The sequence below is a fragment of the Venturia canescens genome, chromosome 7, assembly GCF_019457755.1.
Source record: "Venturia canescens isolate UGA chromosome 7, ASM1945775v1, whole genome shotgun sequence".
Taxonomy (NCBI): domain Eukaryota; kingdom Metazoa; phylum Arthropoda; class Insecta; order Hymenoptera; family Ichneumonidae; genus Venturia; species Venturia canescens.
Window position 1 is genome coordinate 9,000,190 of NC_057427.1, and position 16,104 is coordinate 9,016,293.

General features: G+C 38.3%; 3 protein-coding genes across 9 annotated transcripts; 1 reads left to right on the plus strand and 2 right to left on the minus strand.

Annotated features, from left to right (window-relative positions):
- Positions 1–178: 178 nt before the first annotated feature.
- Positions 179–14,768, plus strand: Npl4 (nuclear protein localization 4). Its single transcript, XM_043424834.1, has 12 exons — positions 179–494; positions 891–971; positions 1,062–1,266; positions 1,554–1,713; positions 1,808–1,945; positions 2,117–2,420; positions 2,536–2,673; positions 2,831–3,139; positions 12,533–12,684; positions 12,967–13,105; positions 13,420–13,751; positions 13,894–14,768. The coding sequence occupies exons 1-12, from the start codon at positions 474–476 to the stop codon at positions 13,898–13,900; spliced, it is 1,986 nt and encodes a 661-aa protein (XP_043280769.1). The 5' UTR covers positions 179–473; the 3' UTR covers positions 13,901–14,768.
- Positions 3,894–12,167, minus strand: LOC122414043 (uncharacterized). 7 transcript variants are annotated; one of them, XM_043424838.1, is made up of 4 exons: positions 11,951–12,167; positions 9,462–9,773; positions 8,397–8,546; positions 3,894–8,175 (listed from the first exon to the last, which is right to left on the minus strand). In XM_043424838.1, the coding sequence occupies exons 1-4, from the start codon at positions 11,987–11,989 to the stop codon at positions 6,859–6,861; spliced, it is 1,818 nt and encodes a 605-aa protein (XP_043280773.1). In that variant the 5' UTR covers positions 11,990–12,167; the 3' UTR covers positions 3,894–6,858. The 7 variants fall into 7 exon arrangements, with proteins under 7 accessions (XP_043280773.1, XP_043280776.1, XP_043280772.1 ...); XM_043424841.1 differs by lacking the exon at positions 11,951–12,167 and adding an exon at positions 11,229–11,691; XM_043424837.1 differs by lacking the exon at positions 11,951–12,167 and adding an exon at positions 10,809–11,130.
- Positions 13,616–15,932, minus strand: LOC122414045 (EKC/KEOPS complex subunit TPRKB-like). Its single transcript, XM_043424852.1, has 2 exons — positions 15,089–15,932; positions 13,616–13,747 (listed from the first exon to the last, which is right to left on the minus strand). Exon 1 carries the CDS (start codon positions 15,664–15,666, stop codon positions 15,115–15,117), a length of 552 nt encoding a protein of 183 aa, XP_043280787.1. The 5' UTR covers positions 15,667–15,932; the 3' UTR covers positions 13,616–13,747; positions 15,089–15,114.
- Between the last annotated feature and the right edge of the window lie 172 nt (positions 15,933–16,104).

The window sequence follows — 16,104 nt, forward strand, 5'->3', positions numbered from 1 at the left end:
AAAATTAAATTTGGACGAATGTCGTGCGAACTACACCATTAACACTTATGCATACACATTAATCGATTCTAGATCCGTTTGAAAACACTCGGTGTGCAAGCTACAACGCGTTTTTCTGAGTTTTCCATCAACACTGTAAAGAGGTTAGGAACGTCCAGGTCGAAGTTGACTCGGCAGTTTTAAACTACGCTACATATAGATATATATATTTGTCTATTGTATCGATATACGTTTGTGTGTACACTGATTAAACCTCGGTCGAAGGGTTGTGTGAGTGTGTGCAAGTGCTCCCATTGGCGGAAAATCTGGGGACATTTTGCCGGAAATGCCTTATTTTCGAATGAGGAGTGGAGCGAGCGAGTAACTTTTTTTGGTTAGCTTGATTTGCAATTGGTAAGACTGTAGCAGGCCAAACACAAGCGGGACAGACGGCCGTAGTGTTTAACAGCTGATGCGTCGAGGCCACCGGCGAAATGTCAAAATCAAGACAAATTGTAAGTAGATTTTAAACATATTTATGGATCATTGTACTAAAACACATAATCACAATGAATCTATTATTTGAAGAGTTTTTTGAGCTGATTTCACTTCTCATCGAGCTCGAGTGAGATTAGCGATGGTTTTAGAGTAACATCCAAGTGTTTACGCATTTATACATTATTCGCTCTCTTATTACACGCGCGTCCGCTTTCTCGCGTGTAACCATGGTTGCCAGAGTTATGTTTCTCGATTTTTTTTTCATTACTGTTTTAAGTCACTTTGGTTCGAAGACTTTTGATTTAAAAGTCGCAAAAATATTGTCCCAATCGTGAAATTTTATAATTTTAGCACTTATTTGTAAACAAACTTCATACTCTTTGATCATCGTTTTACCGAGTGTTTTTTCTCAGACTCTGCGAGTTCAGTCGCCTGAGGGAACAAAGAGAATCGACATTGGTCACAATGACACAACAAAAAAACTTTTTGAAAAGGTTTGTTGTCTTTTTTTCAACCCGCTTTATTTTCTCATCACAGTTCAGTTTCCTGCTCACATTCGCTAACCAATTAATTTTTATCTTCAGGTTTATGAAACTTTTGAACTGAGTAGCTTCGCTTTTGGTCTCTTCAAACAGCGAAATCACAAGGATGAAATTATCTCTTCGCGCAGCAAAACTGTCAACGAACTTGGCCTCAAACATGGTGACATGCTCTATCTTACCCCCGTAAATGGCACCATACTACGTGATAAACCTTCTACAAGTGCATTCTCTGAAAATTCAATTTCTAGTGAGTATCTTTTCTGTTGTATCCTAGGATGTCCAAATTTATTGTTTACTCCACAGATTTTATCATTTCATTTTAGCATCATTAAATTCATTCTACTCTATTTGAAAGTTTTTCGTTATGATCGTAGAACCAATTATACTTTTTTTTTATTATAACAGTTATTTGTATTTCATTTATCTGCAATTTCATTACATTGCATAAGTTTTCATGAAGGATTAGAATTCCCAAAACCAATGTTTGTACTTTTGTATCTAAACGGAGGGTCCAATTTTTTTTTCAACTGAAAGATTTAACGCCAATGGACATAACGCCTAGTACAAGTCGCACAAGCATGACGGCTGGTCCACCTGGAACGAACCGTTCCGTTGCTAGCGTTGTCGAAGATGAAGTTGATCAAGAATTGTGGAAGTTGGATGGTAAAATTCAACGAAAACGAGATGAGAAACTGTGAGTAGACTTCTCTACAATTGTGCTGATTATCAATCATTTGATGACTCAACAAACGATTTAAGTGTTTAATTGAAATTTTTTGTTTATACAGATGCAGGCACGGTGCTAATGGCTGCTGTGTTCATTGCTCACCACTAGAGCCCTTCGACGAAGCTTATCTCGAAGAACAAAAAGTTAAACATTTGTCTTTTCACTCCTATCTCAGGAAACTCACTGCCGGCGTTGATAGGTACGTTTGAAGTTTCGAAAATTTGATAAATATCTGTCAAAAAAAATTGTTGTACAATCAATCAACCGTAAAATTTGACTATTCGAAGATGAAAGAAGGAAATTCATGAAATAATAATGAATAAGTATTGTTAAAAATATTGATCTACTTTTTAAATATTCTTCACTGCAGAGGAAAGTTCCTACAACTGGAAGATATAAGTTGTCGAATCAAACGAGGATGCAAAGATCATCCTCCGTGGCCACGCGGAATTTGTAGCAAATGTCAGCCAAACGCGATCACGCTCAATCGGCAGCCTTATCGACACATCGATAACGTTGTTTTCGAAAACACCAACCTTGTTGAGAGATTTTTGAATTATTGGCGTATAACCGGACATCAACGCGTTGGTTATCTTTATGGTAGATACGAGATTCACTCGGACGTTCCTCTAGGTATAAAGGCTGTGGTTGCTGCAATCTATGAACCACCTCAGGTCAGTATCTGAATAACTGTTATGATCGTAAACAAAATAAAAGGCGATACACAATGAACTTCGGCAATAAGTCGAATGATGAATACAAATGATTAAAAAGAAAATATAATTTCAGGAAAGTACGAGGGACACAATTGTGCTTTTGCCTGACGAACGTGATTCCCTTGTCGACGAAGTCGCACGAATGCTCAATTTGCAACGAGTCGGATGGATTTTTACCGATCTCATTGCTGACGAGATGAAACGAGGAGCTGTAAGTAAATTTCAAACTATCCCAAGTTCTTTAGACTTGACGAACCAAACTTTATTATATTGTCTATACGACAAAAATTTGAATCTTAGAGTTCGTTCGTGTGCAATTTTTTACTCCTAATATGAGTTTACGTTTAACTCGATATTTTTTTTAACAGGTAAAACACGTCAGAAACATTGAAAGTCATTTCTTATCGGCTCAAGAATGTATAATGGCTGGAAATTTTCAAAATCAGCATCCAAATCCATGTCGTTTTTCACCGAGCGGGGCGTTCGGCTCGAAATTCGTCACAGTCTGTGTAACTGGTGACAAAAAGAATCAAGTACACATGGAATGTTATCAGGTGTCGAATCAGTGCATGGCCCTCGTTCGCGATGGATGTCTCGTCCCTACTAAAGATGCTCCGGAACTTGGTTACGTCATCGAGTCAACGGACAAGCAGTACGTTCCAGACGTCTACTATAAGGTAAGGGAGAAATTTATTCGCAACTTTTTCTTCCCGTGATTTCTGGTGTTATTTATCTGTTTCTTGTTTTTCGCCGAGATTCGAGTTATTGGAAACTGTATTATGACTCTTAGTAGCTCGTACTCGCTACTAAGTTACGGAAATTTTATTTCTTCGGTCCGTATAAATTGACACAAAATGTCCTCGGAAAAAAAACCCAATTAAAAATGTTCTTGTCACATAATCTATTCCATTTGAAAATATCAAAAACCTAATATTTCTCAATTAGGAATATTCCAATAGCATATTAACGTTCATTTGAAAATGTTCAATTATTTCAAAATTATAACTTGTTCTTTCGTTCTGTAGTGCGTTTGTGTACGCGCGTACACATTAATGTGTTTGTGCGCATGTGTTGCCATGTTTGGAATCTACTTACAGCCCTAAACTCAATACCTGAATTTTTCATCATCGTTCTCGGGATATTTTGTTTTGAGGATATTGACTCTTCAGGATATTTCGACTCGAGACATATTGTCATGAAACCCCTTGCAGTATTTAAACTCAATTTTAAATAATTCCATTAAAAGATAGAATTTGAATGCTTATAAGTGAAAAAATTCAGGCAAAACTTGAGAAATGAGTTTATGTGATGCAAACTGCAATACCACAATATTAATTGGATTTTTAGTGATTGAATGACGAGAAGTATAACCATATTTAGTTAGGAAAATTTGGAAGTTGGTCCTAGGACAAATGAAGTAAAAGTCCGAAATCGAAATGAAGAACATTTTTATGATAAAATTATCGATGGTGGAGTACATTTAAGGTTTTTTCTTTGCAACAAACTTTTTTCCAACCGAATCGGCATAAAATACAAGGATAAAAAAAACGAAGAAATAAAGCACGGAACAAGCGAAGCCTCACGATCACGCGTTGTCGTAGGCCGTTAACAACTTGATGTGTTCCGCATCAACAGATTTGCTTTGTTTTTGTTCCGACGCAATCGTATGATTACATGTTTTCGTTTCTGAAGTAAAACAAGACAAAACTTAAGACATAATGCACAATTCGACAGAGAAGAACATCGCGAGTTCGATATCTTTTGTAATAGCACATACTCATTTGTCTACATTTCCACTCTTCCATTCATTCATCATTATTATCATATCGATTCGCGAGGACGAGGATCGAAACGATTCGTTCAGATCGGGCTACAATCTATGCTGTCTTTTTGTATTTATTCTGTTTTTTTTTTAACTTCTACTTCATTTTGCATTTGCCTCGGGTACGTTCATAAAAATATATTTATTTACAGGTCTGTTATTTTTTGTGTAGTACGTGTGTGTATCTCGTTCCATTCCTATATTCTTGCTCGATTCAGTCATGTGAAGATTCTCCATGAGAAGTCTCACACTCTTATCTCAAGCTTTCACTCATCTCATGAATTGATCGAATCTAAATAATAAAATATGCGTTATTTCTGTGAAGATGTTAGAACATGAGAATTAAAAAATATTTCGCTCTTTTTCCCCTATTTGTCTGACGCAGAGTATTGTTACAATCCTCTTGCAAATTCGTCGCCCGATTATCACACACTCGAGTCTCACAATCCTTCTCACTGTCGTTTAACAATTGTTAAAAACTTTACAATTTCAACGTCGTACGAGATTCGTGTTATTCGAGAAAGAGCGCCACGATCTTTCATCTCGTTAACAAATTCGCGTTTCGTGTACGTGCACAGTTCGTGAGAATAATTTATTTCTTCGTACTACCCTGCATTTTGTCGATGTCGTGAGTCGACCTGCGGGTACACTCGGTGAACAAAAACACATGCATACTTATAATAAAATAACCTTTCAAGAAAAAACAAGACGATGGATTCCAGCGAGTTTAACCGGGAACGTTTCTTACGCATTTGTGTGTTCCAGCGGGTTTACGCGACATTGGATTGTTGTGAGAATTTCTTACGAGTATAGCAGCGTACATCGCGGAAAGACATTCGTAATTTTCTTCCGATTTTTTATTTATTATTTTTCATCATATACGAAGTAACGGAATGATTCGTTAAATATCTAATATTCTGGGCCCGACGATTTAATATTTTTTAATGATATCGACAAAAAAGTTTCCGGAGGGCTGCGCCAGGAATTTGTTTTATTTCTCTTGTCCTCCCATGTTCTGTGAAACATTCTCGGATCTCGTGGTTGCTACACAATTGAGCTTTCTTCAAATACGAGGCTTCCGAATTCCCCATTCTTCGTCTTAGGCAAATGCTTGAACATTGAGATCTAAAGTGTCATTAAATGCTAATGCTTATTATTACGATTCGCACGGTTCGTTGGTCAACATCGACAAAAATATGATAGGGAGAAAAAAAATAAGGCGGGGCAAAAGTTTGTGTCCACCAGGACTCGAGGCAAGTTTCTTGAAGTTTCATCGTAAAACTCAAAGTCGGAAGTTGAGAGGGTCTCGCATAGAATTCATCCCTTTATATATATATATATATATATTCTATACAAACATCGAACATTTGTTTTTTGTAATTCCTCTCGTTCGGAAAAATATTTGGAATAAAGTGCTAATCTATTGACACGTGGTCGTGCCGATTTCAACTATTTTTATCGATGGCTTTTCGCGGTTTTTCTTTTCCTCTCACGGCCAAAAACAAAATAATAACAATTAAATGCGATACACACGCACATACACACATGCCAAAGTACGCGCGCGCGAGAAATTTCCGGGCTAAAAATATATACATGTCTTCGTGTATGTATATAATAATATATATTTCTCTGGGCGTGTATTTCCATCGTTCAATCGAGCTCTTAATTTCTCGTCTTTTTGCTCCGTTTGTTTTTTTTTCTTACTACTTAAAAGACATAGACACGATCGCAATACGATTCGTTACGACGTGATCAGGCGATTGTTTTTCGAGGTACACACAATTTTCCGTCAAAACTCATACATATCGATTCTTACGTTTCTCGTCGATAATCGAATCCACAATCATATAAAATCAATGGCAACGGACTTTTTTCAAGAAGGAATAGTAATAATCGTCATCATAATAATGATCTAATTATCGGCGTCATCAATGTTACATTATGTACTATATTCGATAGTCTCTAGAAGTTTTATCGATTAACGATCGATTCTTGTTTCGAGGTACGTATATTCATTTTTGTTGTTTCTCAGAAAACCTTGCATCTTCATAACAGCCAAGGAAAATCTGATTAGAGGCTTCTCGATTATTTATCTCTTTTGTTCATATTTGTTTCTCAATAATAGCAAAATACGGTTTTATATATCTCTTTCATCTCTATTCGCTTAGTTTTCGTCTCTTTTTCTACTTCGTTTTTTAAACTTTTTGTTTGTTTCGTCGTAACTTTTTATGCGTTCGCGATTTAAAAATAGATTCAACATTTTTAGACTCTATAATTAATAGTTAATTAAGTTTTCTTTTCATTTTTTTTCTTCATATTTTGTCCTTTTTTGTTTGTTTTTTTTTTTGCTTTTTCGTCAAATTCGACGTTGCACCGTTTCGAGAGTCAATCGCGTTTCTCGATGTGACATTAACGCATTGTCAGAGCTCCCTACTTGAATGATCTTTCGTTTGATTGTTGGGATTTCATTGCATACAGAGAAGCGACAACAATAATTCGTGTTCACCGCGATCATGAGATCGTTGAATTTCGATATAGATTAAATTAAGGGCTCTCATTGCCGCGACGCGATTGTTACAACTTACCCGATTTTGCGATGACGATAGTTTTCGTCGGTTTACCAGTCTGATCACCGTAAGTCGATATTTTCTCGACGAGCTCGAGGCCCTCGACGACGTGTCCGAAAATGCCGGTGAATCCTCTCATTTCTTGGAGTATTATGCGAAATTGAGATCCCACCATGCCCAAATTGTCGTGGCGTTTTTGGGTACGACGCATCCCAACGGCGCCACGTACAGCTGGAAATTTCGTATCGTCTGGCATGAAGTAACCGTCTTCGTAAATGCTACGACCACCGCGACCGTTGTTCAGCTCGAAATCTCCCGTTATCACTGACTCGCCCTCCCAGCATTGAAATATCGTGCATCCTTTATAACCGAAGCCAATTTCTCCGCTTGCGAGTACGCTGAAGTTTTTCGACATTTTCGGGGCGACGTCTGGCCTCACTTCGATCACTATTCTTCCGTGAGGAGCCGAGTTTACTTCTATATTGAAGTAATACATGGGATACGGATTGTTGGGTCCTCGTAAATTCGACGTAACGTTGTTCGGAGTGATCTGCGTCGGCGAGTGGAGAATGACTGGCCCGACGCCGTCCTGCATGTATGAATTTTGTTGAACCGGATGTAACATCGATGTCGGAGGTCCCGAAGACGTTGATTTTATCGACGGTGAGCCAGGTTGTATCAACAATTGTTGTTGCTGTTGTTGAGAATTTTGCACCGGTTGTGGCGGCGGTCCTTGGAGATGAATCAATGATGGGGCAACAATGTTCCCGTGATATTCGATCGAGCCGTTTTGCATGTGTTGCTGTTTGCTCACGACGTGTCGCGAGTACAGCTGCGACATGCAATAGTTAGCGAGGAACAATATTGGATTTTGAGCAGCTGCCAAATGATTATTCGATCTCGTGCCGCCGTTTCCCGGCGCAGTTATACTTTCTCCCGAGTGTATACTCGCCAGCGCTTGCTTCAACAACCCGAAATCAAATACCACTCCGGAGTTACCGATCAAATCGTCTAGCTGACATTGCAACATCATCTCTTGATACTTGGCCTGCAATCTCTGTTTGTCGATTGCCAATTGACCGTGCAAACTCCAAATCTCACCGGGTGTCTCGATCATTTGTAAACTCGCTTTTGCCTTGCCCAACGCCTCACGCGCGTCCGATATCTCCGGAAAATGCGTCCAACCGTTTTGCAAATCTGTCTCCACGTGCGTTTTCAATGTTACGCAAGCCTCCAGAATTTTTATTAAAAATTCACGCTGTTGCACCGCCAGTCTCTGGATCTCCGAGGATAATTTTGTCATTGATATTAGTTCGAGTTGTACCTGGAGTGAAAATAAATTACAATAACAAAATTGTTATTTTACGATAAACCGATAGCAGAATGAAAGTTCAGTTTTTCTCTACTACGCGGCGAAAATATACAATACTCGCGCCATTCCTTCGCATTCCTCGAAATCTTTCGCAAAGTTACTGTGTTTCTCGCGCAAAACGAAACTGCTTACAGGGAAAAAGATGACGTTACAAATTGCTTGTTGATACTCACGTCGGATAAAAGTTGTTCTTTGGCGTCGGTCAATGATTTTATTTGGTGGCCAGGATGTTCCTGTGGCGTCGCACAAGCGCGACAAAGTACGGTGCAACACGTACAGCACCATAGTGCAAATGGCATTCCGTGCGTGTGACAATTTTCACTCTGAGAAACAAAAAAGGTGAAAAATCGAGTGAAAAATAGACCAAGATGACTATTCTTAATCTTTGAATGATTTTTTTTTTTTTTTTCCATATTGATGTGCAACCTCGAGTTGCGATTTTGAAACAGACAAACTCATCAGCTGTTTGCTTTTTGAAAATAATCCATTGAAACAGAGTGAAACAGGGCAGTTTCATCAAACTTCGGTTCAATTAGACAAAAACAAATTATACAACAAACCAATTACCAAACTATATTTCCTATCGTTTTTCCCTGTTAAGGCATTCGAATAAAGCTGACCTTGAACAATGTGATCCTATTACTACGGAAACCTTTTTCTATGGCTTCGTATGTACATATATGGGGCATTTCGTCTCAAAGCATTACAAATTTCAACCGAGTCACGAGTGCTTGTTTTGTTATTTCTCATCATATGAAACTTGAAATTAAACCTTTTTTGCATATTCCATTCAAAGATTTCTTTATTCTTTAAACAAAGCTAATTCTAAGAAGATACTGCAACTATCGAGAATATGGCAGCTGTTGAACTGAGTTTTATATAACTTTCTTCACATGTGCATTCAACGAAATTAAAATATTGACTGAATGAATTTTTCAAAAAATTTTCAAGTGAATTTTCATTTTTTCAACATCAAATTGAAACTCCTTCTAGGTACGTTTTTTTTATGTTTTAATGGATTTTATTCAAGCTTTCTTCCATCTTATCAGCACATGATTTCGAAGAAAAATTTTTTCAGGGTTTTGGTGGTCCAAGAAAAATGACAAAATAGTGTTGAAATAGGAAATAAACAATGAGCAAAAGATTTTGTTTTGGTATGCAACGATTGAAATTTTAATAGATCGAAGTGAGAACGAGAAGAAGCATAGCAAAGAAAATAAGCTGCGACTGCTTTGTACCTTTCTCTCTTTCTCAGGCTTAGCGTTGCCATTGTTTGTAATCTTGAGGTGAGAAAAATTATTGGCCAGTGCTAAGAGGGGCAAGTTTGTCGGCAATGAATCCGGACCTTGATCTCCGAGGTCTGTTCTCTTCCAGCAGTGAGTGCAAAAAAGATCTCGTCCCTTTAGCAAATTGCTCTCGATGCAACGCAGACAAAAGTAATGCTTGCAACTCAAATACTTTGGGCATTGATCCAGGTCGTTGAACTTTTGCTTGCAATATCCGCAAAGCGTCAACTCCTCCAGATCCGTCAAAACACTTGGATCCAGCATCTGAAAACAATTTTTACATTCGCACAGTTATACAGACCAGCAGCAATGAATTTCTTAAGGTTAAGAATGGATTTACATTCAAGTTATCACGCAACTTTAAGAATTTCCGGACTGGACAAAGTACGGAACAATGTGTGAAAAAAGATAAAAAATGAAGCAATCAAATTGTTCCTTCCTCTTCAGTGCGAGCCGAAAATTCACGAGAGTACAAGTTTTCTTTCAATGTAAAACACCCGACAGCTTTAACCGACAAAATATCTTCAAAATCTTTCACGTGTTGCACGCGTGCGCCCGAAAGCTCGCCAAAACAGGCGATCAGATCGTCACGATATTTTCGTGGCCACAAAGACGTAAATATTCGACAATACACTAGAAACCGTCGACTCTAAAAGAAACATTTATTTTTTTTCACCTTGATATTACGGTAACATCACGATCTAGCCGCAAAAATTTCGCGGGAACGTGCGTGCGAGAAACGATATTCTCCCGCGCAGTCTGCGCACACGAGAGAAATGCAAAGTACGTGAAGCCCGGAGGACTGAATACACACTTTTCTCTCTCTCTCTCTCTCTCTCTCTCTCTTTATACTCTCGCAGCAGACACTTTTTTTCATTTTCTTCTGGTTCACGTACCAAAGCAACGTTATCTCGAACTTGATTTCTCCACTAGCATACAACAGACACACTACTAGTCTAAACACGAATTGACACATATATGCGTAGTTATATATGAATCTATAATTAATGAATGTGTTTGCGTTACAAAACCGTTTCGCACTATACGTATTAAAGAGATACGAGGTTCGGGCAAACACCGCATCCAAAAAAAAAGCTCTACCTTTTTTCTCGTCTCATCGAGAAGTATCATCTTCACGACATAAAATCACTAAAACTGTATTGTCGTTTTTAACGATCGCGTCTCCATCACCAATAATTATATCATAACGTCGCAATAGTACATTGAGTTTTTATTTAAAAATGTAATATATTTCGATTTACACGGAAACGCGGGAAGGCAGATTAGCGTGTTCCTTACAAGATGAGAAAAGCGGCTAAATCTTCGCGGTAATCTCCACTCGCTGCATTCGTTTTTTTTTTTTATACCGTCCCTCCTTTGACGCATTTATTATCGCCATGAAACGCACTCTACCGTAATTATATCATAAACTGTCTATCGCGCCCATATTTCGTGTTTCGTTATTACTCTGCTATTTCTTCGTGAATGGTAAACGGGGGGGTTATTATTCGGGGAAACTGCATAAGCAGCGTCCGGCACACGCCGGTAACGCGGCGTCACTCGTCGGCTCAACTACTACTCTCGAAACTCGTCACGACGTCGACGTCGTTATTCCTTTTGTACGTATTTTATATGCATTCATGAATATACTCGTTCACGTATCGATGCATACATGTTTCTATGTAAGATTCGTTTATTTCGTATTCTTAAACGTAATACCATCTTTTTCTGTTTCCTCTCGCACGTCGGTCCTTATGTTTTTCCCTTCTTAACTCCCGCCAACCTTTTGCCACATTATGGATTATGCTTCACTCGATCTTGTTTGACTACACACTCTAAACCACTAGCATGGCGACCAACGAACCAACGATCGTGAATACACGCACACATCTATAACGCAACGCGTTAAAGATCACACGGAGCGCGCGCAGTGGCGCGCTCTCGGTTCACCAGCGCTGTTGCTCTCTTTGCACTTCTGTCTATTCTTCTTGCAGTCCTCCACCATTTCTTCCCCTCACGACCCAATCCTCCGCTGCTCTCTCTCTCTCTCTCTGACGCAATTTCGTCACTTATTTAGTTTTTCTATATGCTTTCCCCCTCTAATTCCCCTCATCATACCGCAAATCGCCATTTTATGACGACTTATCACGGCTCTCGCGTGCCCTCTCGTAATCCACTGTTCAATCAGCGCCATTTTGCTTTCGGGCCGGCGCGCAGTTCCCTCTCAAATGCGCGCGCACCTACGATTCACGAACCCCGCCAAATATTATGCTCCAACATATTTTTTTTTCTCTTTCATTCTCACCATTGTTTAAAATCACAGTTTTTCGATATTGCTTCGATTTAATCGTGTTGATTTTTTTTCGTATTACGTATTCATTGACCGTCAAAAACTTATGTGTTTCGTAACATTGTGGGACTTTATAACCTCGCATACTCACCATATTTTCGAGATTGATTCTTGCACTCGTTAAATGCATTGATCATTTGAATAATACCGGCGAGAACCGAATGATTCTTCAGTCGAATAGAGCGTCGAGAATTTAAGGCGACGCATTATTATGTAAAATATTTAATTCTGCTCCGATCGCTTGCCGGATATTTAGAAAACTGACGGAGCGATGAATTATGACCGCAGGACCGAAATCGATAAAGCACTCGCACAGTAACACAGTCACCGCCGCCATTTTGGTGCTGCGCCGAAAGCGCCAAGCGCCGACTACCCCGGGAACGCGCGGGAAACTGATCGTACTTTCAATCCAAAATAAAAGCTGTAGTTCTTTAAACTGCTTTCTACTACATTTCTATCGATATACGCTCGTCAATAGTTTCTCCAATTTCTTCCTCAACATTTTTCAATTCATTCTCTCTTCCCATTTTCATCATCAAAAATATTTTCCTGATACAAAACATTCGAATCTCAATAGCTATGACGAATCTGTTTCGATAAAAAATTATGAGATTCACGTGGTGAGTTTTCTCAATAATTGTGCGCTTTAAAAAAATATATTTTTCCTTTCCAGGAAAAGGATTCATACGGCAATGAAGTATCGAGATTAGGCAGACCCCTGCCAGTAGAGTACTTACTCGTGGACGTGCCAGGTTCAACTCCGCTCACTCCCCAATTCACTTTCTACGTAAATGAAAATGTCACTCCATTTCCTGTCGAAAATAGGCAAGTATTTTGCAATTTTTTGCATTCGAGATAACTCAAAAGAGAATTAAAGAATTATAAACAGACTTGAAAAGTAAAGATTTTCTGTACCGCTTCTGAGCCTAATTTGTTACTGACAAAAGCCTTCTAAAGTTCAAATACCCTTCGAGTGATCATGAATTCCAAAAGTAAATTCATCCAACGAAAATATTTTTGAAAGCTCGACGCTTCTAACTTCTCTAAATGGTAGCAAGTCCTTGAAAAAACATTGAAGTGTTATATATTTTTATTATTTTTTCACAGGCTCGTCTACGGCCAAGTTCAAGAATTCGGTTCCCTGTGCACGTACATCCGACAATTTAGTATGGATCAATTTTTCGAAGCCGTGTCAGATTTCCACGTATTGCTATTCATCGCTACGATGGACATGCTGCCAATGAAGGTAAGGCAAAAAAATACTGTTTTCTTCGGATACTGACATTTCATACAAAAAATGTATCCACAATAACTGTCAATACGACAGAAAATGTGTTAAACGATATTTTAGACCTCTATAAGTGATGAGAATTCAAAAAATGACGTAATTTGACTGAATATGCTTTGTATTTACATTTCTGAGCTTTCCACAATTATTTATTGAAATAAAAGACTAATCGAAATTTCGGTGAAGGTAGAATTTGTAGAATTCGTAAAAATTCAGGTTTAGCGTCGATGCACAGTGACGAAGATGCATTACATGGATCGTTTAAATTTCAGGACCACATGGTTCCGTTGATGGAAGCGATACGGAACAACGATCGAGAAAAAGCAAACGAATGGGCGAAATCAGAGCACTGGGCGACGGTCGAACAACTGATATCGGCAACGTCGACCGCGTCTTCCTCAAGCGCAAGCCAGGGTGGACTAATTGGTAGTGCATCGAACGCGTCTTCTTCTTCCTCAGCGGTGGGCGGTGTGCCCGGTGTTGGAGTCGGTACGAGTGGAGACTTGCAGAATCAACCGGCGAATCAGTCGCTATGGACCTGCTCTTATTGCACTTTTCTGAATCCAGCAGCGCTTGCGACTTGCGAAATGTGTAGTTTGCCTAGGTAAAATAAAAATTGTTTATCATTTGAATATTGGAAGAATCATTTCATGGTTGCTTTTCAAATCTAATTCGATTTTGAAATATTCTAATTTTAAAAGAAACTTTCGAGCTTACGTAACGATTGTTTTACCGTTTTTCTCCAGGATGTAGTGAAAATGAGAGACGGCTCGCCCGCGTGTGTTTGTGTGCGTGCGAGCCTCGTGGATATTTTGTTTCCTACCCCGCGCCCGAGACCCGCCCAACGAAACGAGAAAATGGCTTTGCGTACCATGAACTTCAATAAAACTCCACGAAATTCTGAACCAGCAAAAACTCAAAGCGAATACAAAATGCCACTTCACGACGGAAGAAAAAACAAAATAGGAGTATTACGCATCGATGAAATACTCTGTTCGACAGAGCAGGACAAAAAAGGAAACGATAAAGTTCAAGCATCACAATACGTATGTCTCTTTCCGGATCAATCGCTTATATGAACGAATAAAAATTCAATATCATCGTGCTAAATACGTTAAACAGCAAAAATCCGAACCTTCAACAACGACTGATTACAACTTTATCCCGTGTGTCAAATGAGAATCGATAAATGAAAAAAAAAAAACAAACTATCTGAATCGCATCAACAATTTTAATGTTAGAATTTTTAACAAGTGATAACTGTGATACAGGTAAGCGTGAGCAAGGGGAAAAATGAAAATGAACGGAAGTAACAATGAAGTAATAGTGATAATAATCCAAAGGGAGTTTTGGCTGGCACAAACGACTCAAAAGGGATTCAGGCACGTTTCAAAACGATGAACGAAGAAAAAACATAAAAACATTACAAAATTGAAGAAATATCGTATGAACCGGGTGTATTGATGGTCGTAATACAGAAAAATAAAGCAAAAGGGAAAACAATCTGCTGTCGATGCAGTCTTGTACGGCTTGATGATTCTTCTCATGGCAGAAACAAAAGATGCGGAATAACAGAACTCATTTGTCAATTGATTATTCAATAAAGACAGCATCAGAATTTTGACGTCTTTATTTTTTTTTGGTTTTTATCAACTTTTTATTCACCTGTTTGTGTCAATCAGAAAAAAACATCCGTGAGACTAAAGGCACTGAAACTTTTCTTTGTGAAACAAAAAAAACAGTAAACAATAAAGGGAACACGACTAAGATTTAACATTCCACACAATACAAATGCAGTTATGAGTATATCAAGGGAGTTTGTATTTTTATATGTATGAAGAAATGCATTTCCAACAGGTTCATAGGGAAACAACTAATTTAAATTTTATAGTTGTGAAACTCCGTAAATTAACTCAAGTTATGTAACCATTCATATTATACCTTTTATTTTATTCCAAATTTTTTTTTCATTTGGAGGTGGAAGCAAAATCGCAGCTTATCCTGCTTATGACCGAATCTAGAAGACTTGACACAGCCAGTTCGTCTTGCTCAACATTGTAAAGTTTTTTGACCTTTGGCTCATCTGTGAATTCATTTAGTCTCGAAATAGGAATTCTGTCGCCGTTTATTCGTTTTAAGACTTCTTCCTCCAGTTTTTCCTTCTCATTAGGTCTGTGAATCATCACGACTACGATATTTTTGTCATTGTCATGAATACCAAATTTAACGAGGGAATCAGTTATTTTACTGGACGTTGACATGGCATACAAGATTTCTGTGAATATCGATTTCGTTGTGAGTTTCGAACGCTTTTCTCTCAGAGCTGCTTTGTTCGCCGCTATCGCAACTTGAAACGGATCCACTACAAGCGAAGCCTTTATCACGCAACATGACAATTTTCCTGACATTAAGCTCTCTCGTATTTCTTTTGTATTACAGACATTTGTGTAGAGATAAAGGCTCAATAATTTTTCTGTTGTTCCGTCCAAAGGCAGTGTGTAACAATCCATCGTATGCATCTGTTCTTTTTTTTACAGGTTTTAGGTTATGTTCGAACCTTTGTGTATTTGCGATAAAAATGCGACGAAATAATCGGCACTGATCACGGATTGATCTTTGGAATTCTGTGTGAATAAATATTACGTTAAGGTATATAAATTTTTTGTAACTTCAGCTGCGATCTTGTGGGTTAAGTTTATGTGTATATATGTAAAGAAAATGTGAAAAATATTTCCTTCAATCTTTAATTCCAGCGACGCGATTGAAGCTCGTTCTGTTTTATCCGTTGAAATGGTAAGATTTTGTCAAAGCGAAGATACCTACATTTTCGGCGAAGAGCTAGAATCGAGACATTTCATATATATATATGGAATGATATACTTTTACTTTTCAATTTTTGAATGAATGGACGCAGTTTGTTGAATAAAAGCAGGGGATCGAATGAGCTACGAAAACGA

Bases quoted from the DNA above. Each gene is read 5' to 3' on its own strand.
- LOC122414043 (XM_043424837.1), bottom strand. From the start codon at position 10,895: ATGCGTCAAAGGAGGGACGGTATAAAAAAAAAAAACGAATGCAGCGAG. The intron at 8,547-9,461 runs GTACAAAGCAGT...TTTGTTTCTCAG, and splicing joins AGCCTGAGAAAGAGAGAAAG to AGTGAAAATTGTCACACGCA. The intron at 8,176-8,396 runs GTGAGTATCAAC...TTTTCACTCCAG, and splicing joins AAGAACAACTTTTATCCGAC to GTACAACTCGAACTAATATC.
- LOC122414045 (XM_043424852.1), bottom strand. From the start codon at position 15,666: ATGCATACGATGGATTGTTACACACTGCCTTTGGACGGAACAACAGAA.
- Npl4 (XM_043424834.1), top strand. From the start codon at position 474: ATGTCAAAATCAAGACAAATT. The intron at 972-1,061 runs GTTTGTTGTCTT...TTTTATCTTCAG, and splicing joins CAAAAAAACTTTTTGAAAAG to GTTTATGAAACTTTTGAACT. The intron at 13,106-13,419 runs GTAAGGCAAAAA...TTTAAATTTCAG, and splicing joins TGGACATGCTGCCAATGAAG to GACCACATGGTTCCGTTGAT.